The sequence below is a fragment of the Podarcis muralis genome, chromosome 12 (genome assembly GCF_964188315.1).
Source record: "Podarcis muralis chromosome 12, rPodMur119.hap1.1, whole genome shotgun sequence".
In the NCBI taxonomy this organism is placed as follows: Eukaryota; Metazoa; Chordata; class Lepidosauria; order Squamata; family Lacertidae; genus Podarcis; species Podarcis muralis.
Genome location: NC_135666.1, coordinates 27,871,192 through 27,896,772, shown reverse-complemented (window position 1 = coordinate 27,896,772; position 25,581 = coordinate 27,871,192). Strand labels below are relative to the sequence as shown.

Genomic DNA, 25,581 nt, shown 5'->3' with positions numbered 1-25,581 from the left:
AATCTGCTTGGGGATGGTGGTGCTAGAGGAACCTCTGAAACAGATTTGTAGGGTGGGGCTGCAAAAGGGAGGGGAAATTGCTTGAAATATCTTCCGTCAGTGTGGGCACCATTTGCTATCACTGTAAAATGTTTGAAATACCTTTTTAAGCAGGGATGATTATTGAAGTCATGGTCATGTTGACCTGCCAGCAGCTGTGCTGCTGTATGATTCCAGCCTCACAGCTCCTGCTTCCAGTTCCTCATTGTGATGTCCAGGAATATGCTTATCATCTCCCTCAGTTGCCCTTAGTAGTGGCAGCAATTTGTACTGTTGACTGACTGACTGATTGATTGATTGATTGCATTTATATCACACCTTTTTTCCTCTGAGGAGCTTAGGGTGGCATACACAGTTCTCCTCATTTATCCCCCACAACAACCCTGAGAGGTAGATTAGACTGAGAGACAGTGACTGGCCCAAGGTGACCCAGTAAGCTCCATGGCCAAGTGGGAACTTGAACCCTGATCACCCAGGTCCTAGTTCAGCACTCTAACCACTATGCCACATTGGCTTGCCAGCTGCTTCTGCTTCCAAGAGAAGTCTGCCGAAGCTTGCCACTGATTGTTAACAAATGTTGTAAAAAAGTTTTCTGTGGACGTTAAACATTTTCTTAGTTATAGGTTATTTGTGTTATTACTTTAAAATTCTTATTTAACTATAATGAATTTGTTTATTGTTTGTTAGTTTTCCTGAATGGTGAAGAGGGAGTTGAAGAATGCTAATACAAATGTTAACTGCTACTTTTAAATGTTTTTGCCAAAGAAGCCTCTTAGGTATTTCTGGTTTTACTTAGAATTTGGCCTTCTTTAGATTTCACCTGAATAATTTTCTTACAAAGCATAGATCTGGTGGTAATGCACTACTATTGTTGTTTTTTAGCTACGATAATTTTCGCAATCCAAAGAGGAAAGTGCCCAGTGGAGCAACTTTCAAACCAGGACAAAAAGTGACATTAGCTTAATTGCTGTTTAATGCGTTTATGGTGATTATCCCAAAATAATTTTTTAAGTAAAGTATTTCCATTATTAAATCATATTAAAATATATACCTGCAGCTATGTTAATGCTGAAATGACAAATAATAGATTTCTTTAAAATTAATTGTTTCAAAACTGTTTTACATAATTTTAGTTTTCAGATTATGTCCTCTTACAAACCTATAATAAAATATTTGAGATATTATTGGCTGCCTTGTGTTTTAAGTTGTTTTAATTTCCTATTTAGATTAAGCTATCATCTTGGACTGCCTAGAGCTCTAGCTGGCTTCAATTCTGATAGCCACCACACCGAAACTAAATATAAAACTGTATGAAGTCATATTCACCCTTCCTGTTCATAGTAGGCTTATAGAATCCATGTTGTCAGTATCAGAATTAAGTTACCATTATCTTCAAGAGGAAAAGGAGATGTGCATCATGTATTCTTGGGGTAGCACCCAGTGTGACCACCTTTCTACTCCTGGCTTTCTTTATGCAAGTAATATGCTAGAGAGAAGGTGCTTCGCAAGATGATGCTACCAATTCAATTGGATTTATCTATGCTTAGGCGTGGTGTTGTACAGAGAATCCCATTATTTGTTTCCAGAATTTACAAAGAATTTTAAGCCGCCATCTAACACTGTTCTGCAACCTAGGTCAGCTTCAAGTGCTTAGAATATTTATCAGATTGTTCCCATTTTTCCCATTACACTGATATGTCTTCAGTGTGGCCTGTGGGAGGTGCCCTGGTTTTCATTTCATACAATCTCTAAAGGATTAACAGTTTATATTTAGTCTTTTAGACATTCAAAAAGAATGGTTGTGGTGTCAGTGTCCCTTGGGACAGCAATAGTTGTTGTAGCTCCACATGATGTAAGCAGAGACAGTATCTTTTTATAAATAGGGAGCCAATTACTTCTGTTTATTACTGATCTTTGCCAACCTGGTGTCTTCCATATGTTTTTTACTACAGCTCCCATCAGCCCCAGACTGGCAAACACCACTAATCATAGAGTTGTAGAGTTGGAAGTTCCCCCAGGAATCATCTAGTCCAACCCCCTGTAATGCAGCAATCACAGCTAAAGAATCCCTAAGAGATGGCCTCCAACCTCCCAAGGGAATTGCATCATCAAACAGCTCTTACTGTCAAAAAGTTCTTCTTGATGTTTAGTAGGAATCTCCTTATGACTTGAATCCATTGGTTCAGGTTCTAGCCTCCAGAGCAGAAAAAAAACCAAGTTTGCTCCACCTTCCATGCAACAGCCCTTTAGATATTTGAAGATGGCTACCATATCAGTCTCCTCTTTCCCAGGCTAAATATACCCAACTCCCTCAAGCATTCCTCATAAGACTTGGTTTCCAGAGCCTTTATCATCTTGGCTGCCCTCCTCTGCAAATATCAGAATTCATCTGTATCTGAAGCAACAGCAGATCAGCACTCCGTTACTAACCCATCTCAGTATCATAGTATCACACTCTGCCCATGTGGTATGTTAAAACCTTAATTCAGTTTCTCAGCATTTATTTCAGACTGTACCTGCTGACAACCCAATATATATTTCCTTTCACTGACCTAACAGCATATGAGTTGTCAGGTGGTCTTCTCAGTTGACCTATCCAACAGACCTTGAGTAACCTTCCCATAATTATTTCAGAAAATAATGGTTTTAGAAGCATATAAACTCTCAAATTTGCACTTTGTGGATTAGTATCTGGAATTACCATTTTAGCAATAAGCAGATGTCAAACTATTCTGAATAGTAGTAGCATCAGGACCTTCCTTTGATGTAACCCAAACTGTTATATGAACCAGTATATATACTATAACCATGTCTGGCAGTATCAGCAAGTGTTTAATTTACATAATGCCATATAACTGCTTCTAAAATGTAGTAACCTACTATGGTCTTAAATCTATCAAATTACAGTAACTTAGTTTCCACTTCTTGTAGCTGAAAACAGCATTCTGCAATGACATCTGACTACAGGATCTTAACCTGGCTTGTTAAGATCAATTATAGCTGCCTTTGTTTGGCAACGGGTATGATGGGCCCTCCTGTGGTGGTTGGGGCATTGGGCAGGATCCATCCCAGGGGTAATCAGGGATGAGCTCTGTGTTCCCCACTTGGACATACACTTAAGGGATGTTGGAATGTTGCTTCAAGACCCAGTCACCTTCGGGACTTGCATGCCTGAAACACACCCAGGTGGCAGGACAGATCTTGCCTTTCTCTCTCTCTCCCCCCCCCCCCCCCCCGCCCAATCCCTTAACATTTTTCCAGAGGGTAAGCTAGGTGAATGGATCAGCCAGCAGTGTAAGTGTTTTCAAAAGAACTAGACACATACTGCAGTCTCAGCTACATCAGATTATAGTACCTTAGTCACAATTGGCTGTAGCATGAGATGTTCCCATGAGAAGAAATATACCCCAGTCACATTTTATTCAGTCATTAATAAATCTGAAGAACAGTTGATGATGCAGTTTTGTCAGATTTATTTTACACAACTGTCAGTCATTGACCAATTCCTAAATACTAGCTGAAGTATATTTTATTGGAAATATGTTACTTAGGAGGATTCAGGTTTGAAGGCACTGGGTGCTATTCAAACAATTTTTACTTAAAGTAGACCTAACACATTCATTACTTTAAATAGATCTACTCTGAATAAACCTTAATTTATTGACACCCACTATGTCTTGTGTTTAGTTATTCTCTGATTATGGGGACAACAATACAATAAAAAAACCCAGCAATAATATGTGTTGTTTATTAAATTTCTATACCACCATCGTACGATCACAGTGCTGTTTACAATATAAAAATACAGCGCATTATTTTTTTTACAGCTTTTATCAAAATGCCAAGAAGAGGGTACTTTATGTTAATATTTCACTTTTAAAGAAAAATGTGACTGCATGCTTCTTCAGTCAGAGAAACTTCCATGCAGTATTAGCATACAAGTAGCTAAAGTAATGGAAGCTGTTTTCTGCTTTGATTATATTGTTATCAGATCAAGTTCCTAATCCAAAGTGAAGACAGAAGCAAACAAATCGAGAAAGCTGCTCTCAATAAATGTTTGAAGAAAAAGTGATTTGATACTTCTTTGTGTTAACAAGTGTTTATGTACCGATAAGAATATGGTATCTTTTCTTTTCACAGGGTAGATTCTTTCCGAACGCCTATGACTTTTCCTAGCATAATCTTTCCTAGGCTATTATGCAAGCATTATATGGTATTAGCTTGCTATTAGATAACAGTCTGTCTGTAGGATAGATGTCTGTTTACACATAGCAATTATCCTTGACTGACCTCGCAAAAAAAAAAACAAAAAAAAACAGTGGCTTGCTCCAGCTGGAATAGATCTTAAGATTCCTTGAAAGAGAGTGAACACGGGTAGACGCAGTCACATTGAGGGATAGATGACCTGCCCATAAATTCTGTCTGGGGAAATTTCAGTCACAGGTTTTTTCCCATTTACAGTAAAGTAAATATGTAACCAGAATATTGTGTTGGTTTTTGTTTCAGGGTATTCATTTTAACTTTGTGTATTTCTTCCATAAATAAACGTTCTCTATTTGATGTGGAGTAGTATAAAAAACACAAGAACAATAAGAATTTCAGAGTTTTAGATGCATGCATACAGTTATCTGAAATGTAACCATTTTATTTTCTGTTAATCCAATTTTCTCAAGGTAGCAACAACAATCTTACACCGTTGCCCAGGAGTAAGTCTCAGTGGATCTTACTTCTGAGTAAGCAGAGCAATCTTATGCACGTCAATTATGAATACAATTTGAGAAGAGGAATTAGCAGTTGCAGCATTGTTGTCTGGACCTAGCTTCTATTGTATAATATTGTCTATTTCAATTTGCTTTAACATAAAAGAAAAATGGCTCTGACCTGACAACAGTTGTCTGTAAAACTCTCTTTCTTAGAAAGTGAAACAAGGCTCTTAGGCATGCATTCCTATGCCTGTTTAGTGTCCTATTTTTTAATAGGCACATCTCACAAATGGGGAACCACCATGGAAAAGGACAATATCAAGTGGGTACTCCCCACTAGTACACCACCAAGGCCTTACCTGCCACTTGTAGGATCTGAGATGGATTTATTTATTGAGTTTCTATCCTGCCCCTCCACCTGGTTGATAATGGATAAGGCACACTTTTAGGCAGTTTGGTCCCAAGCCGCCACCTAACTTCTTCCTCCAGTCCACCTAGTTGTAAAACACGTGTTCTAAGTTCCTAGCATCTTGAGTGAGAATAAAATTCATCATTACCAATCCAAGGCAGTAGGTCAGGAACTTGAGATGTTCATTCTGCTGAGTGAAGCATGTAAAGAAAAGCCTGAGTGCTATACCTAGCCAGGAGGGTCACTGGGTGACCTTGGGCCAGTCACTGCCTCTCAGACTAACCTACCTCGCAGGGTTATTGTGGAGATTAAATGAGAAGGAGGAGAACCTGGAGAAAAAGGTGGTATTTAAATGCAATTAATATTAACAACAAAACAGGCAGCAGGAAAGAAACAAACACACCGAAGTAACCAACCAAAAAATATTATTCTCTACACACCTTTTATATTGATCAAGAACTGAAGGTAGGTGGGATGGACTTTTGCATTAAGTTAATTGCTGGCAGACATACATAAAACATGGACTATGAATTACACTATTCCCATTCTCAGTTGTTGCCATCTGTTTTGTCTTGAGAGACAATGGAGGGTGTCTCTTGAGGGTGAAGTCAAACTGCTGCATTATCAGCACTGAAGTGACCTCCTTTGTGTGCAAGCCTACGCAGTGTGTATGGAGGCCCTAGGCTGCCCAAATGACAAGACCCCACTCTCAGCCTCGCTGGTGTGGCCCAAAGGAAAGCAGAGCAATATGTTGGGCACCTGCTTGGCTGCAGGAGTTGCCAGAAGGCAGTGTACAAGGTGCCATCCAACCGCCTTAGGGACTCCACTCCGGATTTCTGTAGGATTTACTCCTTAGCCCTTTCTTCTCCCAAAAATATCCCACAAAGCGGAGGTTTAGGTTCAGAGTTCTCCTTCTCCTCGGTGGGCTACCTTCCTAGGTTGGCTAGCCCCATCTGCCCCTCACTTCCCTCTACGGCACATGCAGAAACCACCTTCTTGACCGTTAGACCCACTATTAGTCCTATCCGCTCAATCGGCCAGAGCCTGTCTTTGCATGCAGGGGAAGTCCCTAACTCACTCGCCTGGTTCAGCCAGCCAGTTTACTGTTCTTGGGATGTGGCTGCTGTCACACACTGACATCTTCTAGGAGCCACAGGTGGGAGCTGAGTGCAGGATGGGGGAACAAAGGTGGACAAACTACCACCGAAGGAGCACATGTGTCCCCCACCAGAGGTACTACCCTCCCCTAAAACTTCGGCAGATTATGGTAACTGGGTTGCTTTACTTCAGGGGGCTGGGCTAAAGACACATCCCCACTCCTTGCCTGGGCGATATTGCCTGAAGAGGGCTTTTAACAGCTCCAAAAGAGAAATAAGACAAATCCCTATCTAGTCAGTCCTCTGAGGGAGAAACTGCAGCTCTGGTCACCGTCACCAGCTCAGCTTCTGGATCCCATGGAGAGATGGGGGTGAGTCACAGGAGGGGCAAATTATAGTTCTAGAGAAAGAAAGAAAAAAACACAGTATAATGACAGGAGTTCAGAAATGAAAAACGTTGGCAGCATTAAGATAAATCAAATAAGTGCAAATAAGTTTGGATGGATGTAATAACGGAATAGTAAATGGTTTAGTTTATGTAACATATGCAGGGGTTTACGATATGCAAAATGAACCATGGAAAGAGAAGAAGGGAAGTAATTGATATTTTAAGGATGTTTAAATGAGTATTCTAAACAGTAAAACAGAAAATGTAATAAAAATGATAAAAAGGAGTTCAGAAATGAGGAGGGGCAAGTAGGGATGAGCTCCTTGTTTTTTGAGGGGGGCACTTGTGTGTGTGTGTGTGTGTGTGTGTGTGTGTGTGTGTGTGTGTGTGTGTGTGTGTCCTGTGGCTCCGCCTGTGACTAACCACTATATTACCGGCTCCCCAAAAGCGCACCCTTCAATTCCGTTCGCACCGGCTGAGGAGACACGTCTTCACCGCCCTTTCCCGGCATTCGCTGCTCCTCCCTTCGCGTCTCGCTGCCTCTTTTCCTTCCGCTCCCTCAGCGCAAGGCGGCGGCGGGCGGACTCTGCCGCTTTCCCCGCGCGCGGCGGCGCCATGGCGGACGGCGAGGCGGCGGCGGCGGCGGCGGCGGCGCCTGATCTAGGGCTTTCAGCTCGGGGAGCCGGCATTGCCGGCAGCGCAAAGGGGCTGCTGCAGAAGGGCTTCGACATGTACGTGCGAGATCCGTTCGACGCCGCTCACAACCCTCAGGTGTGTGTGTGAGAGAGAGAGAGTCGGTGGTTTTTGCAAGGGGGGTGTAAAAGAAGCCGCTGGTGGGGCAGGACGTGTGGGGGGGCGGGAGGCTTCTCTGCTAGTGTATTGAGGAAATAGGGCGCAGGGTATAAAACATGGAGCCATGGGTGGGTCAAGTCAAGTCCTTGTGACAAGAGTGTGAGAACAGAGGCTTTTGTGGGTGGGTGGGTTTTTTAAATGGGACGGTATTGTGGTAGGGCAACCTTTTTCAGCCCAACGCCTGGAAAAGGCGCGCAATTTCATCGGAAATTGCCTTATATAGAGACAGGCAGTTGAGTCTATCAAGCTCAGTATTGTCAGCACTGACAGGCAGCAGCTCCCTGGAGTTTGGGGTAGGAGTCTCTCCCAGCCCTACCCGCAGATGCTGGGGATTGAATCTGGAACCTTCCGCATGCAAAGCCCATGATCTACCACTTATTATGGGAAAGCGGGGGGGGGGGGGGCACTTGCTGGTGGTGAATGGGGTCGGAGGCATAAGTGGGTGGGGCAACTGATGTAAATTTGAGCTTTAATCAGTAAATAACAATAGTAATTAAAAAAAACTAATTTCCATGCACACTCATACACATTTCCTACACTCATGCAAGCAGCAGGCGTTATCAGAGTTGAAGGAGATATTCTAGCCAGGCAAAAGCAGTCAAGGAGGGTGTGAAGCGTAACTGCTGAGGGGTGTATGACTGGGGAAAGTCTGGAGGACCAGAAAGAGAAGCTTGGCTGGACTCGTAGAAGCCAAATCTTAGAGGCCAAAGTCTCTCCCCCCCCCCCATAAAATATTGGGGGGGGGGCAAAGTTGATGGGCATTACCATTCAAATGGTGTGTACACGCCTTGTGATCAATTACGCAGGCCAGGGCTTACCTCCCCTCCCCCCAAAAAATGTTTTTATTCAAGTTGGCATTTGGCACTCCTTTGGTTGGGGATAGTGGGAAGATGAGCTGAAGTAGAATGGAGATGGAGATGAGAAGTTTTGAGTCTGAGTGAAGAAATGGCTTGGTTTATTTTATTAAACTTCTATCACTTCACACAGCCAAAAGGGAATCCCAAATCTAAGACTAAAAAATACACTAAAAGTCAGCTAACAATGTGAAATCCCCACCCCCATCCAACACAAGAATGAATACCGAAAGCTGAGCACCAATGGTTGTGCTGTGGAGGAGGGGGGCATGGAAGAAAAGTTAAGGGGAGCAGAAACACTTGGAAATGATGTGTGTGAGGGTTGCAGAAAAAAACAAGGGGATGTGGAGAAAGAGGTGTGGTAATAAAACACTGTATGGAAGAAGGTGTGGAAGTGAGGCAATCTTAAAGACTGTGCAGATACGAAGCTTCCAAACCTTGGGTCAGAGTTTTGCAACAGCCTTCAGGAGCGAAGGATGCAGTTCATTGCATACAATGTAGCAGAGGGGATATTTTGGAGGAGAGGGGAGAAATTGTGGCAGCAGAAATTGTACTGCTGCTTTTCAGTCTAGGCTCCAATGGCAAAGTGCCAGCTGGCTCCAAGCAGAAGTAGTTTAATCTGGTTTGCTCCAGCATGGGAGAGTTACATTATCCTCTGACCTGAAATCTCCTTACTAGAAGTATGTTGTTGGTGCTGCTGCTTCCAACTTCTGCAGTCTGATCAGTAGAACAGCTGAGTGTGAACATAGTTGCTGTCTGTACTCTTATGTAAGAGACTCTTGTCCTTTCCAGAGACCTGTTTTTTAAAAACAAAGTGGTTGTACAGATATTAAAATGTGAAGTTAAATATATTTGAAAATAATACCTGTTAATTTAATCTATTTCTAGAAGACTTCAGTCCTTAAGAAGCAGAAATGGTGGTTAAGTTGGGAACATACCTGTAGGAAGGTGCCTTAAAGAGAGTATGAAGTTGTTGCTCCTTTGTTTATATAGTGGAAAAAATATATAATGGTGGCGGTTTATTTTCATACTGTCCTTTAGACACTAGGTTTAGTTTTCTGACCAAGAGGGTTCATGGAAAAAGTAAACAGAAAATGTTTTTAAAAAACCAACCCATTAATGGTGGTAGCTATCTAAATTGTCATTCCTATTTTCAGGGCATTTTGAATTTTGGAACAAGTGAGAACAAGCTTTGCTTTGATTTAATACAGGAAAGGGTAAGTTTGGCTTCCCACATGAATTGCGCAACTTAGTTTTGAAATTGTGATCAGTAGGTAGTACTAATTAGTGGTCATGATAATTTCTTATGAATAATCAAGCACTGTGTTTAATAACATTACCTATGTAGTGTGCAAGCAAAACAAGCCTAAGCCATGGACTGGGACAGCAGGTCAGAGTGGCAAATCGCCCCTGCATCTTGTTGGTTTACTCCAACCAGGACAGAAAGTGAGGAGGGGCTGTGATATCCTTTGCTGTTATGGCTCCAGGCTAGTGCAGCTGAGGAGCCAAAATCAGACCCAGCTCTGAGAAATGGATTGGTTTTCATCCAAGATCAGCTAAGACAGCTTAACTCGAAAAAAATTGATGAACTGTGGGAAATATAAATAGCAATGTGTGAATCTAACTACCTGTCATATAATTAAAAACTTTAATTGTCTCTTTTTTAAAAAATGACAGCTCGTAAAACCTGACATGGCTTATCTGGAACCTCACTTACTTCAGTATTCAGATATACAAGGCATTAAAAGGTAACAAAAATTGCTTAGCATTTCAATCTATTTTTTATAACAGCTACCTGTTTTTCTAGTTCCAGTTAAACATTTCAACAACTAAAATTGACATTGTGCAGGAGATTTAAGCTATTCTGTAGAGTTCCTCTTAAAATAAATGGTTGTGGCTTAGACATATTTTCTTTTGATGCAGTAGTGTTAGTGCTTGGAGACTGCTTATAACACTGCATAAATGTCTAGTTGTTGTTTGAACACATTTAATAGAAATAGGTTCAATTGTACGTAAATGAATGTTCTTTCGTGCAATTGTTTGGTATAGCTGCCTTCAATTTACAGTGTTTAATAGTTCTAGAATTCAGATTTCTGGACTCAGTCCAAAATCAAGTTTCAGAAAAGGGGCAATTTAAAATATGTGATCCTCTACATATATTTACTTTTAAAATAAGTTCTATGCTTCTAAAGAAATCAGTAGCAAAATTTCAATTGAATTGAATAAAAAGACTAATTCAAAGTTAAAGTTGTGCCAGAACTAACTTTATATATGAATATGTTGATGCAAATTTTCTGACTGTGTTAATTTTAAACTTTAGTTTTAGAGAAGAAATTGCAAAGTTTCTTACGGAATATGCAAAAGCTCCAACAGCACTAGATCCAGATCATGTAAGGAACCACATTGCTTTCCTTTCCTTTAATTTTATGAAAGTTTGCTGAATCTTTAATAAGATCTGAAATGAGGGTATAGCAAAAGTTATCACTTTTAAATCATTTTGGAAACTCTGCAACACTGAGAATTATCAGGTTGTTATTGCAGATAAAATTTTATGTTAAAGCCAGTACCTAAAAGAAATTTATCAGAGGGAGCTCTCATAACTTTGCTTAAGATACCCATTTGTCTTCAAATAATGACACTCAACTTTGATACATTCAGAAACAAGGCACATAGTTTGAAAATATTGGGCGATATCTAATATCCAGCTAATGAACCAAATTCTTACTTCCCCTGCCATTTACATTTGACTACCCACCTGTCAATCACCTGACATCACACTGCCCTCAGATGATGATCGTCAGGACTTCAAAACACCACACACAGAGTCTCATTGCACAGCTTCAGCAAGAAGCTAGAATAAGGACATTGTTCCTGTAGCTTTCGCAAGCAACTAAAGGCTTTTATCCAAGAGCCTGCTAAGTCCCACCCTAGGCACTGCTGTTGCTCTCAGCTATTGAACTCTCAGTAGTGTTGGGTCTACTCATGAGGAAGCAGCTCCTCACAAGTAACTTATCATTCTCAAGGAGGTATTGGCTTTCAGGCGGACTGCTTGGTCCTGCCCTTTCATCTTTCACTGCTCTCTGAGGGTTGGAGGTGACTCAGCTACTGCCTCTCAACTCAGGCCCTCTATATATAGGAGATAGCAGCTGCTGGGATGTTGCATTGCCTGATAGTCCTGCTTCAGCCTTGGCGCTGTCTGACCCCGCCTGAACGTCTGTGCGATTCCCTCCAGGGAGTACCAGGCCCTCCTCTTTTGAGGATTCCTCTAGCACGGTCATGAAATGTCAGCTGATTGACAGTGAAAGCCAGCCTCCCTTGCCAATGCCAGGAGTGCATTTTAAGGGTCCCATTTTTGGATTGGCTGCTGCACAGCTGATATCACATGGTATCGGATGTGGAGCAGGTGAACATGATTTGGGGGAAATGGCCTTATGGGCCAAATTAGGATCCATGTCAGGCCTAATAAAGCCAATGGGCTAGAGGTTCCTCACCCTTGAACTAAGTGATACTCAGAATGGATCAACTGAAATCAGGTGACTTCTTTACACTTTTAAAAAGTGGCAGATTGCTAAATTTAGTGCTTGGATTATCTCTGTAAAATGAGGAGGTCAAACATAGCACACTTCTCAAACATTGACTCTGCAAACAACATATCCTACTCACTTCAATGCCATCTTAGATGGTCATTGCCAGGGACATACACCTAGGCAACCACTTGGAAATCAGAGCTACAAAATGGTACATAATTAATTGATATTTTGCTGGTCTGTGTTTATATCATATATTATAGACCACTGAACCCATAATTTCAATTACATTATATCTCAACAAAACTTTTCAATGACTGATTGGATACCAGCCAATAGAATTCACATATACAAGAGGAATTAAGGGTTGATTGTTTTGAAGTTACAGTGGTTCATTTTTTAATTTGGTTTGAGTTGCTACACTTGGGTATGATATCCTTGCCTTAGACTTGTCTTTAATTTCTTAAAATAAATTTAGCTGCTTTTGTAGTTTTGTTAATTGTATCTTTCTATTTTGTCTTCTGTTTCTAGTTTATAGTTCTGAATGGCTGCTGTGCCGTCTTTGCTACGCTGTCAACTGTGTTATGTGATCCTGGAGGTAAGGGGGCATGAATATGTATCACATATTGTATGTATATGTATCACATATTGTAGCAGTCATTTAGTGGTAATTAGTGCCTGAACATCTTAAAGAAGGTATAAAATCTTGTTCACTCTGCTGATAATGGCTAAATCAGGCTTCCTCAACCTCGGCCCTCCAGACGTTTTTGGCCTACAACTCCCATGATCCCTAGCTAGCAGGACCAGTGGTCAGGGATGATGGGAATTGTAGTCTCAAAACATCTGGAGGGCCGAAGTTGAGGAAGCCGGGGCTAAATCATGTAGAAAATAAACTGCTTCATTGCTTTATTTTATGTGCCCTTTGAGTAAGCTAAAAATAGTTTAAATGATGTGAAGTACATGCTAGCAGAATGAAACTATTGGTCTGCACCCCCCTTTCTAAGTAGCTATATATATTATAGTAGAGTCTTAACAATTGGTTAATGGCAATAAAATTATATGTGGAATGGGATAAAACCTCTACTGTGAAATTTGTGTCACTTTTTTTAGTATGCTAGTAAGAGTATTCATTTAGGAATAGCACAGACCTGCAAGTGGTTCACACAATGTTTTTTCCCCCAATTCTGGCAGCACAGTAATTATGTACAAAGATTTTGAAAGTAGTAGTCTAAAGATGTGTGTAAGATGAAGGCAAAATAAATTATCATTGTTTTTTAACAAACTAGTAAAATTCTTTGTTTAAAAAGAAAGTAAACCTTCATTATTTATTCTTTTTATAGATGGGTATCTGATTCCTACTCCATATTATGGTGGAATAAACTCCAAAGTGTGGCTGTATGGTGGAATGCAACCTATCCATGTGCCCTTGTTCAGTGAGGTAAATATTTACTAAATATTTCCTTTCTTATAAATACTGATATGTTGTCTATGTATGAACACAATTATATAAAGCCCAAGCAACAAAACTACTACTGACTATGGAAACCAAACTGTAGACATGTCCCTTCTTGTATGACTGTGCTATATGTTTTGGCAAATAAGTTTACTGTGGATGTTGTCTCATACACAAGTGTGTATATAGCAGAGGTGGCAACAAACTGTCCTACAGAAGTCTTGACTGTTTTCCTCAGTCTTTTTAGAGTGAGTGTGTGTGTGTCTATCTCTTCATTAATCATCATTTTCAGAGAGTAACAGTTTCCTGGGATTACATAATGTCACCACTGCCCTTGATCCAAGCATCCTCAAAGAATCATAGAGTTTATTGAACTCCCTTTTACCTCCTCCAGAACAAGTTGAAAAGGGCGTATCTGCATTGAGTTCATCCCAACAAACAAGGAAAAGAAAGCTCAATCAGTGTTTAAGCCACATCCACCATTACTTGCTTGTTCATTTTGCTGTTTCCCCCCTCAAATTAAATTAATAATAATAATAATAAATTTATTATTCATACCCCACCCATCTGGCTGGGTTTCCCCAGCCACTCTGGGCGGCTTCCAACAGAATTTTTAATTATAATAGTCTATTAAACATTAAAAGCTTCCCTAAACAGGGCTGCTTTCAGATGTCTTCTAAAAGTCTGGTAGTTGTTTTTCTCTTTGACATCTGGTGGGAGGGTGTTCCACAGGGCAGGTGCCACTACTGAGAAGGCCCTCTGCCTGGTTCCCTGTAACTTCACTTCTCGCAGCGAGTGAACGGCCAGAAGGCCCTCGGTGCTGGACCTCAGTGTCCGGGCAGAACGATGGGGGTGGAGACGCTCCTTTAGGTATCCTGGACCGAGGCCGTTTAGGGCTTTAAAGGTCAGCACCAACACTTTGTGAAAATAAATAGGTATTCTGAGCAGATTGCATTGTTTTACTGAATTTCTGTCTTTGAACACCTTTTGAAATGTTTATGCAGGTGACTAATGAAGAAAGTCGACCATTTCAGTTAACTGTTGAAAAATTAGAAACTGCACATCAGAGAGCCATAGAACAGGTAGGAATATTTTTTACTAAACTCCAACTATTGTGCTTTCGGTTCAATACTTCCTTGTCAACTTTTTAGTGAAATATATCCTATTAGAAATGTAAATTGATAAATCTGCTTTTTCCCCCCGTGTGCACAACTTGGCCAAAAGCAGGTTGTCATGTCATTTTAATGCATCATTTTCAAGAATGAAACTAGAATCCTAAATTATATATTTCCTGTTCTTATGTGAGCCCATTAAATATTTGCAAGTAATAAATGGAGCAATTCATATTAAACTTAATACTTACCTTTTACAAACTGCTTTAGTTACTTCCCTTGATTTCCAAAGTAGTTCATCTTTTCTGCTGTTGTTTCTTGGTTTTTTCTTAAGTAGCTTGAAGCTACTAGGTGGCAGAATCTTTTCACAGGAGAAAATGTACTGAAAATAGTGGATGGGATTCAACTGTCATGCTTGCAGTAGACCTATCAAAATCTACAAGACTTAAGTTAGTCATGACTAATGTAAGTACTATTTCAGTAGGTCTGCTCTAAGCATGACAGTCTAGACCTAACCCTGTATGTTTTAGTTACGCTGAAATTACAGAATTTACATAATAATTTGGTCATAAGAAAGTTTATTTCCTTCCTGAATATATTTCCATTTAAACATGTTTTAGTACCATTAGTTTAAAAAGAATCCTAATTTTACAGTCTTTCTATACACTAGTGTTATATATACATTTCTTCAAGAAAACAATCATTTAATATATTACATCAAATCTGTAGTTTTGTAAATTTAGTCATTTGAATTATAGCAGATGAAATTTAAAATCATAACTAAATAACAAAATGCCATGCTGTGATGAAAATGAAATGTGATGCCATGAAAATGTGATACTGGGATATGTTTTAGGGTTATAAAGGAATATATATGCTCATATTCAGTCAAGAAACTTCAATACTTGGCACTTTATGAAAGGATGGCAATTTTGCAGACTCGCTACTCCTTTGTTTGACGTCATGATGGCGTCCCCGACTATCAGTTTTTCTTTTTTCAGGGCATCAGAGTCAGAGCTTTAATCCTGATCAACCCTCACAATCCATTAGGGGACATTTACCCAGCACAGTTACTGAAAGAATGTCTAGACTTTGCACACAGGTTTGAGTCCTAGCGCTATTTGTTTGGGTTTTTAATTTTCTATGATGCAGTATGTTAGTTTTGAAAGTTATTTTGGTAATTTCCTTAGTTCATTTGGCATATGGCCATAAGAAGGTTTGTTCAGAAAATTCATTTATGGTAATAGTCATCTATGGTTATTAGTAGCGTGGAAAAACATTAGAATTCTTAAATTGGCAAACTTAGTTTCTGAATGTATAACTATGGTGGAGATGGCTTTATGTGCCTCTAAAAAAAATTTCCTGTACACGTAAAGCCTGACTATATTGATTCTTTAAAACATATGTCATAAATATGAGAACTGGTAATTACCAAAATAAGTAGTGGTAAGAGTGTTTAATAGGGATACATATGTTGATTTGAAAAGTAAGTTTGAACCAATTTATGAAATGAAGCGTCCTTGTAATCTGTAACTTGTCCATCCAGTCTATAGAATTCTATATGGAACATAAATTAATAAATTATTTTTATCTTTCTCAAAGAAGGATCCCTAATGTTTCCTTTAAATTTCAATACATTTTCTCATACTTCCCCGTAATGTCTATTTTTTATCCTTGGCCACATTCTTGTAATGCTTACTCTGAAATCCTATGTACGCTTACTTGGACATAAGTCTCACTATGTTCAGTGACACTTCCTCCTACTTAGTTTATCTGCGAAAGGACGCCATCCTCCTTGCTTGTTCCATTTGCTCCCCACCAATCTACATGAAGTGGATTAATTTTTTAAAATGTGGCTTATTTCTAATGAAGGTAACAACTAGCTCAGTCAGTAGAACATTAGACTCTTCATCTTAGGGTCGTGGGCTTGAGCCCCATGTTGGGCAAAAGATTCCTGCATAGCAGTGAGTTGGGCCACATGACTCTTGTGGTCCTTTCCAACTCTATGATTCTAACTAAAGTGGTTATTACATATTTAGTAAGCCTCAAAACATGGCACAGTTCTTTTCACTTCAGCATGACACTGCATGAGACTTGGGGATGCAGTCTGCGTCTGAAGTTGAAAACTAAGAATCTGATGTTTTTAATTTTTTACAAAAAATAATAATAATAAACTTTAATTGGTTACTTATACTTTTGTGATATTTAAGCATCTTTCTGTCAGTCATATACTTCTGAATGCCTGCTAATATTGGGAATAAGAATTCAGTTTGATGTGTTTTCTGGCTTGTGCATGCATATATAATAAGCTGTGTGGTGTGTGTTTTCTGGCCTTTATGTCTTAATTGTGCAATATATTACATATGGATCCTTGGTTCTTAACTTCTCGCTTTTATATATCACTGTTCAGTTTTTAAAAACATTTTGCTTTATATTAAGTAGCAGCTCTTTGGGTGCCTCTTCCACAAGAGGGTTGGAGGGTGGCAACACTGAAACACTTTTCTGCAGTGGCTCCCTGTTTGTGGAATGCTCTCCCCAAGGAGGCTCGCCTGGGACCTTCATTACATATCTTTGGATGCCAGGCAAAAACGCTTCTCTTCAACCAGGCCTGTGGCTGATTAACATTCTATGGCCTTTTAAATGTGTCTGTGGGATGAGAGTTATTGGTTGCTTTTGTTTTTGTTTTATTATGTATTTTATGTTTTCATTTTGTATTTTTATTTTGTGAACTTCCCTTTCATCTTCGGATGAAGGGCAGTAAACATATTTAATTAATAATAATAATAACTGAATTGAATATAGAATATGCAGATTTCTAAGGAATTTGCTAAGCAGCAATTGCAGTAATGAATGCATATATATATACACACACACACACACACACACACACACACACACACACACACACTTTAACGACTTGTGTGTGTCTCTTTCTTTATATAGACATAAATTACATGTAATAATGGATGAAATTTATATGCTGTCTGTATATGGTGATACCACATTCACAAGCATTCTTAGCTTGGAGAGGTGAGTGTACCTTCCTGTTGCTTTTTTAGAAAAAAAATAATGTCAGCTTTTTAGTTGAGTAACATAGCAAATCTCTTCTGTTTGTTTATACATGCACACATAATCTACCAGTTACTGTATGCATAAATTATTATTTCAAAGTAATTATCGGTGAAGTGGTAGCATATGTATGATTTTCAAGGGTTGGTAGACTTTTTTTGTCTTGCCATTCTCTGACAAAATCCTACATGTCAATTGATTTAGGACTAAGCAGACCATCGCTCATATGTGAATTTAATGCTAACTACTATTGTAGCTCTTCTGCTTCCTCCGCATGCCAGGGAGCTCCTCATACAGGTCTGTTGTAACTCTGCCCAGTGTGCATGCATGCTGTAACATGTTAGGTCACTTAGTGCAAGCCAAAATTCTTCCATGTCTCACTTGGAAGTATCTAGTGTCAAGTTCCTTTCTGGACTTTTACATATGTTGCATGCTTTGAGGAGAGTGGGGTGGAGCTGAGTAGCAACTGGTCATTGGTGAAGTAAGAGAGAGCCTGCTTGGCAAGTAATGTACCCAGTGCAGCAGGGTTGCAGCCATCACAAGGGTAGCAGAAAAGTATAAAATTATGGCGAAATACATCTGCACCCTGTTGTCCACATGCTGAAGGAGCGGGACTATTGACTGTATTCCTTCATGTGGCAAGTGAATTATACCTTCTTTAGCGTGGGGGGGGGGAGACTGCCATCCAGTGCCCTCCATCTTGGGCTCCTTTGGAGGAAGGTTGGGGTGAAAACATAAATAATAAATAGACCATAATTAGGACTTCCTTGATCCAGATATCTGTATGTACTTCAATGCACATGCACACAGGGATTTGCATTCATTTCTCTGGAGAGTACAGAACATGTGCTGTCTGTGCTATGGATTTCTATATCTCCAATATTTTGCTGGGTCGGGGTAAATTGCCATTGTCCTTATAACTGAAAAGTGTTGATTCCCCACCCCAAATAAATGTAAGACATTAATTATCTTGAAATCTTTCTCTTTAGTTTACCAGATCCAGACCGGACACACTTTATGTGGGGATTTAGTAAGGTAGGTTAGAAATATTTGTTATCAATTTTTCTTCAAAATGTACTTGAATTCTTGAAACTGTCAAATTCTTCCATCTACCCAATTCATTGTTCCAAATAAATTTTGATGTGAGAACTTAAAACCTACAGTGTAATAATAGATTATAATGTTTGCCTCTGCCACAGTTGCACAGCAGGTCTACCCATTAGTGGAAGATGGTATTCTGTTATAAACTCAGTATCATTTGCAACTATCCCAAGAACTATCAGGCAACTAGGTGGCTCACCAGAAGCTGGCCAGTAGACTATGAACTACTTTATGCTCTTCCATAGTTTAGGATATGACTTGCAGTGCAGTGCAAACCTTATGGGTGTTTATTTCGATGTAAATTCTACTCCAAAATAAATAGATTGCAGCCTTAGGGTGGCTTCTGATTGCTTAGGCTGCAGAATATCCATTTATAATCTCTCACCATGTGGGAGCTGCAACTACATGTTGATTTGGTTAACTCTAGCAACCAGTGACAGGTGACATTCTCTTGCTTGCTACAAAAATAGGGGGTTTGAGAGGGCCAAGTAAGGTTGGCTGTAAACAACCAGGACCCTGTGTGGATGCAAGTGCCACATATTGTTTATAATTTCACTTGTTCTACCACACTGGAAATCTAAAACTAGACTTCAGGGATCATCATATGGGTTTCAGCCAAAAATTCTAACCTAATGAAATACTTTATGCAAATCAAATCAATTATTCTGCTTTTGTTTCTTAATACGTAAATGAACTTTAAAACTTTTTGTATAGAATGTTAAGTGCTTTGAAACTTGATAAATTATATTTTATTACAAGAATCAGAAATTATTTAGTCTTCATTGGATAATGCTAATTTGGATAGAAATGTGCTTTGTGTACAAATTAACATTTTAGAGAGACTTTTTAATTACAAACTTTCCCCCCTTCCCTTTCAAGGATTTTGGCATGTGTGGCATCAGAGTTGGAGTATTATACACCAGAAATAATGAGGTCAGGAAAGCAGTTAATCAGCTGGCTGTTTTCCATGGTTGTCCTGGACCAGTGCAATATGTTCTCACCCAGATCCTTCGTGACAGAGGTTAGCAAACTTGAAAGTGCACAAACATACATGGCCCTGATTCCAAGTAATGAACACCAGTCCTCACACTATATAGTTACTGCAGACCAGGAAAATCCAGCTCTGTTTTTTTCTCTGTGCCTGGCCAGACCATGATCTAGCCAGCTTTATTCCACAGTTTCAAATTGTTTATGAACTACATTTTCATTTATTAGATATATTGTTGAAGTTCGTGTAAAGTGGCTGAATTGGTGTTGGGTCCATCTGAGCAACCAGGGAACAAGTTCTGTACAGAACCTGTCTCATCTTGCTTTGCCTTGCCTGTGGTTACCTTGCCATCATTAACTATTAGGACTGATGACAGCAAAACAGAATTTCCAGATTAGTTAACTCGTTTAGCTGGTGATGTGAAACGCCTCTCTCCTTGAAAACCACTGCCAGTTACAGTAGACAATGCTGGGTTGGATGAACAAATAGTCTGACCTGGAATAAGAATTTTCTTAACTTCATAACAATGCAAACAAAAACCCTCTCAATCACATAAGCTACTTTTTACACTTTACATTTGCCATGCAGGATCCCTTTAACAGAGTGCCTGCTGTTCCCAAAGTTCCCTACCCCTTAATTTGTCAAAGTACTACTAAGACTGAATAATACAAAGAGGGGGGGAAACAGTGTGGTCTGATTTGTGCTCTTATTTTGGCAGAATGGCTGGATAATGTGTTTTTCCCAACCAATAAAAGAAGACTTAAGGAAGCACAGAACATTCTTGTGGATGGTCTTGCAGAGATAGGAATACCTGTTTTTAAAAGCTCAGGAGGATTATATGTGTGGGCTGACTTCAGAAAAGTACGTGGAGGACCTGGAGGGCTCAGGGAGGGTGGATTAAAGGACATAAATACAGTTGGCTGTATTGTGGCTGGTCTTGTGAGCTCCTTCCTTCCTGCCGGGCTTTGTATTCAAAATAGGACTTCCAGCGAGACATTGAGAGATCATAGGCTTATGAGCAAACCCATTCGGAAAAATGCATCATCCCAATGCTATCCGGCACTTCTGGTCTGCGACTGGACCAGTCCCCTGCCCCTTGTACGTGCCCAGTCTCAAAGTGCACCAGGTTTTCATTATTGATAAGATAAGGGCTTGGAGCTCCCCACCCTGCACCCTTAAAAGAGGCTTTTGAAAAAAAGTACTCTTCATTAATTTTGGACATAGTTAAGTGCCTAAACCATCAGAGGAAGGAGGGACGGAGGCTGGTGCTACCCGCAGTACACCTGACCATCATTTAAGGTGCCCCAGCATGCTGTGGCACACCGGTTGAAAACCACTGAATTAAATCATAACATGATAAACAATAAATAAATGGTGCAGCATCTGGTCCTAAATAATATTTTGAGTAATTGGCTAAGCAAGAAAAATAATAGAGCACCAAGGCTTCAATTGAACTCAAAAGATGCTTTGATAAACCTGATCTTTTGGTTCTTTTGCGGGTGGGGAGGTCAAGTGCTTTGTTTGCTAATGTGGCATTTAGTTAACGTGTATCTTTGTTTTCTCTTAGTTCTTAAAGTCACAGACATTTGAAGCTGAAATGGATTTATGGTGGAAAATTCTTGGTGAAAAGCTGCTCATTAGTCCTGGGAAAGCCTTTTGCTGTTACGAACCTGGATGGTTTAGGCTGGTCTTCTCAGATTCTATAGACAGAATCTACCTGTGTAAGTTTCAATTCTATAAAAGGGTTATCTGATCTCTTTCTCCTTTCTCATCCTTCACTCAGCTATATGCACTGTCATAGACTTTCAAGCCATCAAGGAATATATACAGCCTTACAATATGTTCTGTACTGCATACAAGCAGACATTTAGGAAATATCTTATGCCTTTAAAATGTTTATGTTGCTTCCTTTTTGTAGGTATTCAGAGACTTCAGCAAATGCTACGTGATAAAATAGATGAACCTATAGCTTCATCTCATGAAGAAAACGAGCATATTGAATTAGATGATGAAACTTCAGCCAACTACATAAATACATCAGTGGATGATGTCTCAGAAGGATATTCACACTTGAAGAAAATATCTGTCTTCTAAGAACCTGAATGCTAAAACAAAGCATGGCATATTTACCGTAATTTTCGCTCCAAAACACGCACTTTTTTGCTCCTAGAAAGTAAGGGAAAATGCCTGTGCGTGTTAAGGAGCGAATGCACTCGACTGGATCCATGGCTGCCGTCAGTCAAGCAAAGCAAGCTTTGCTTGCTTTACAGCCAGGAGGAGGGGGAGGAGCCGAGGAGGGAGGGAGGGAAGGAGAGCCATGGCAGCAAAGCGGGCAGCAGCCGCTTACACGCGAGGAGGAACAGACGGGAGCCATAGGGAGCCGGAAAAGCGCCGCGTAGCCAGCAACAGCTGCTGCAGCCTCAGCTAGCAACGCTCTCTAAACGGAGCAATGAGGCTGCAGAGGGACGGCGGGGCACAGGAGGGCTCTGAGCCACGAGCGCAGTGAAAACCAGTAAAAAAGTTTTTAAAAAGGCTGCTGGGGACAGGAGGGCACGGGATGAGGGAGAGAGGGAAATTACGATTCTCCCAGCGTCTCAGCTGATCCGCTGAGCAGGACTTGGGTTGCAGGGGATTCGCCATTAGCTGCGTAAAGCAGCAAAGAGGGAGAGAAGGAGCAAAGTGGGAGAGGAAAGGAGCTGCTTACACTGTTGTAAGTGGCTGCTGTCTGGTTGGCTCCTTTAAAGCAACAGTGCTCTTTCCCTCCCCCCTCCCCTCTCAGCTCGCCGAAAAGCTCCTTTTCCACACACCCCACTCGAGCTCCTTCTCCCCTTAAATCCCTCTCCTGCATCATTAGCCACATCCTTTTCCACACACCCCAAGCGTGTTCCTTCTCCCCTTAAATCCCTCTCCTGCATCATTAGCCACATCCTTCTCCACCCACCCCACGCGTGTTCCTTCTCCCCTTTAACCGCTCGCCTGCATCATTAGCCACATCCTTCTCTACACACCCCACGCGTGTTCCTTCTCCCCTTAAATCCCTCTCCTGCATCATTAGCCACATCCTTCTCTACACACCCCACGCGTGTTCCTTCTCCCCTTAAATCCCTCTCCTGCATCATTAGCCACATCCTTCTCTACACACCCCATGCGTGTTCCTTCTCCCCTTAAATCCCTCTCCTGCATCATTAGCCACATCCTTCTCCACCCACCCCACGCGTGTTCCTTCTCCCCTTTAACCGCTCGCCTGCATCATTAGCCACATCCTTCTCTACACACCCCATGCGTGTTCCTTCTCCCCTTAAATCCCTCTCCTGCATCATTAGCCACATCCTTCTCCACCCACCCCACGCGTGTTCCTTCTCCCCTTTAACCGCTCGCCTGCATCATTAGCCACATCCTTCTCTACACACCCCATGCGTGTTCCTTCTCCCCTTAAATCCCTCTCCTGCATCATTAGCCACATCCTTCTCTACACACCCAACGCGTGTTCCTTCTCCCCTTTAACCGCTTGCCTGCATCATTAGCCACATCCTTCTCTACACACCCCACGCATGCTCCTTGTCCCTTGAATGCTTTTCCTTCCCTCCCTACTTAAAACGTGGTTACAAAGCACGGATCCACATGGATCCTCAGGATTTTTGCACTGGGTCACCCCAGGTTCACCATCAGATCACATAAAATGTCCATGGCTACAGCCTGCACCAAAAAAATCACGCACCCACTGTTTCATGGGGCTGCAATGGTGCAAAAACGTGGTTACAAAGCATGGATCCACATGGATCCACAGGATTTTTGCATTGGGCTACCCCAAACTCACCGTCAGATCACGTTTGTGGCCACAGCATGAACCACAAAAATCATACATCCACTGTTTTGTTTAGAATATTTTTTTCTTGCTTTCCTCCTCTAAAAACTACGTGCGTGTTATGGTCAGGTGCGTGTTATAGAGCGAAAAATACGGTATATTTACTGTAACTCTGACTCCCCTTTGTTTTGTTTCGTATGGCAGGCAGGCATTAACATTTTGTTGTAACCTATGGTTACTAATTTGACTATGGAGATTCTACTTATTTGCAACCTGGCAGACTTTCTGTCCTATATTCTCCTCATTGGAATACTTAGTTCTGTTCCTCAGAACACTATGGGCCAAATTAGATGCAACAGTGACTTCTACCCAGCTGTTTTTCCCCTAGAAGAATTTCAAGGCTAAAGGTGTAACCCCTGTTAGGACAAAAATAGGTGGGAAAGGTGCAAGGGAAGCATCATTGGAGGAGGGAGAGGTTCAGCACCTCCCATTTGTCCCCAGGATACTGTATTATTGACCATGCTTAAACTATATGCACAGAGTTGAAACTTTCTCCTCCTCCTCCTCTCCCCCTTTATAGAATTCAAATTAGGTCACACCACCATCTTATTTTCAAGTATTTGAATTTCATTAATATTCAGGTCAAGCATGTGACTGATGCTTTGAACATGGACAATCTGCAGAGTAGAGCTGAATCTTGCACCTTATCTTGCATATATCTCTTGGTTCATATAGGGCAATGGATAGCTCAGTTGGTTAGAGTGTGGCATTGATAACGCCAAGGTTGTATGTTCAATCACTGTATGGAATGGTTGCGTATTCCTGCATTGTAGGGAGCTGGACTTAGATGATCTTCAGGATCCCAACTCTACAATTCTATGATTCTAAACATTGGTCCAAAAAGCTATATACTTTGTATGTAAATACATTAGAAAATGTTGACTCAGTTGATAATTGGCTGTTAATAACTAGTTGCCAACTCACAGACTGTTTTTATAATGCACAGAAAGTAATCTAAAACAAAGAAGCTTGGGTTTTCTATATGGGTGTTATCACTGTAACTGCTTTCTAAGAAAGTGTCTAAATCTTGTTTTCATTCTGTTGCTGAAAAGGGTTTATTTGTACATTTTGCTGTTGCATATCATTCTTGCAAAATCCTTGCACTCTCAGATAAGTTTTGCACTCTTAACATAAATATTTTTTTAAAACATATGCTTGGTTGTGCTGATTGGGAAAGGAGCGCGGATATTTGTGTAATTTAAGATCCAATACAGTTTACATACGTTGTCACTGATGAGGTGGGCTGTTTTCATAGCTACTAGCTTTTAAATCATTGTGATTATATAAAAGAAAACCCTGGATTTTTTATTGCTGCAGTTTAAATTACAGGCCAGAATAGAACTAGGATTTTGGTTAGTACCTGAAGCCACAACTGCTGTTGCCCAATGTTTGTTCTACTTCAGCTGTGCAAGGACAAGAGCAGAATTTACCGTATTTTTCGCACCATAGGACGCACTTTTTCCCTCCTAAAAAGCAAGGGAAAATGTGTGTGCGTCCTATGGAGCGAATGCAGGCTTTCGCTGAAGCCTGGAGAGTGAGAGGGGTCGGTGCGCACCGACCCCTCTCGCTCTCCAGGCTTCAGGAAGCTATCCGCTAGCCGTGGGAGACCCAGCTCTCCCACGGCTAGCGGAGCGCTGCATTAATCCCGAAGCTTGGGGCGTGCGGAGCTCAGCGCGCCCCAAGCTTCTGGGTGCCGGCAAGGTCTCGCTAGCCCTGGGAGAGCCCCGCGACGTCGCGGGGCTCTCCCAGGGCTAGCGAAGCGCCGCGCTAATCCCGAAGCTTGGGGCTTCGGGATTAGCGCTCCGCTAGCCGTGTCTAGGCTGCGGATAGCAGCCTGCTTCCCGGAGCGCCGGGCGCCCTGAAAGCAGAGCTCCAGGCGCTTCGGGAACACATCCGCAGTGTGGGGAGCCTTGCAGGAATTCCCCACAGGGCTCCCCACACTGCGGATAGCAGCCTGCTGCCTGGCGGGTGGGGCGCCCTGAAGCAGAGCACCCCTCGCGCCAGGCATACATCCGCAGAGTGGGGAGCCTTGCAGGAATTCCCCACAGGGCTCCCCACGCTGCGGATAGCAGCCTGCTGCCTGGCGGGTGGGGCGCCCTGAAGCAGAGCTCCCCGCCCGCCGGA

The 25,581-nt window shown here is 41.2% G+C and overlaps 2 protein-coding genes across 4 annotated transcripts in view; both read left to right on the top strand.

Moving 5' to 3' along the window:
* The window catches only part of PEX1 (peroxisomal biogenesis factor 1), a 28,269-nt gene extending 27,046 nt beyond the window's left edge, over nt 1-1,223 (top strand). For all 3 annotated transcript variants that reach the window (XM_028751005.2, XM_028751004.2, XM_028751007.2), the window contains exon 24: nt 922-1,223. In XM_028751005.2, the coding sequence (XP_028606838.2) occupies nt 922-1,003 (82 nt within the window). In that variant the 3' untranslated portion in view covers nt 1,004-1,223. The remainder of the gene's footprint in view (nt 1-921) is intronic.
* A 5,883-nt stretch (nt 1,224-7,106) lies between these two features.
* LOC114607492 (1-aminocyclopropane-1-carboxylate synthase-like protein 1) lies at nt 7,107-24,609 on the top strand. Its single transcript, XM_028750751.2, has 15 exons — nt 7,107-7,407; nt 9,500-9,559; nt 10,020-10,090; nt 10,663-10,732; nt 12,401-12,467; nt 13,210-13,307; nt 14,327-14,404; nt 15,436-15,536; nt 17,378-17,464; nt 18,493-18,538; nt 19,484-19,625; nt 20,311-20,453; nt 21,160-21,313; nt 21,511-21,721; nt 23,556-24,609. Exons 1-14 carry the CDS (start codon nt 7,252-7,254, stop codon nt 21,684-21,686), a joined length of 1,449 nt encoding a protein of 482 aa, XP_028606584.2. The 5' UTR covers nt 7,107-7,251; the 3' UTR covers nt 21,687-21,721; nt 23,556-24,609.
* Nucleotides 24,610-25,581: the final 972 nt, after the last annotated feature.

What these genes read in the sequence shown, in the direction of transcription:
- LOC114607492 (XM_028750751.2), top strand. Translation starts at nt 7,252, where the DNA reads ATGGCGGACGGCGAGGCGGCGGCGGCGGCGGCGGCGGCGCCTGATCTA. An exon ending in ATGTGCCCTTGTTCAGTGAG is followed by an intron (nt 13,308 to 14,326) that starts GTAAATATTTAC and finishes ATGTTTATGCAG; the next exon opens with GTGACTAATGAAGAAAGTCG. An exon ending in CCAGATCCTTCGTGACAGAG is followed by an intron (nt 19,626 to 20,310) that starts GTTAGCAAACTT and finishes TTATTTTGGCAG; the next exon opens with AATGGCTGGATAATGTGTTT.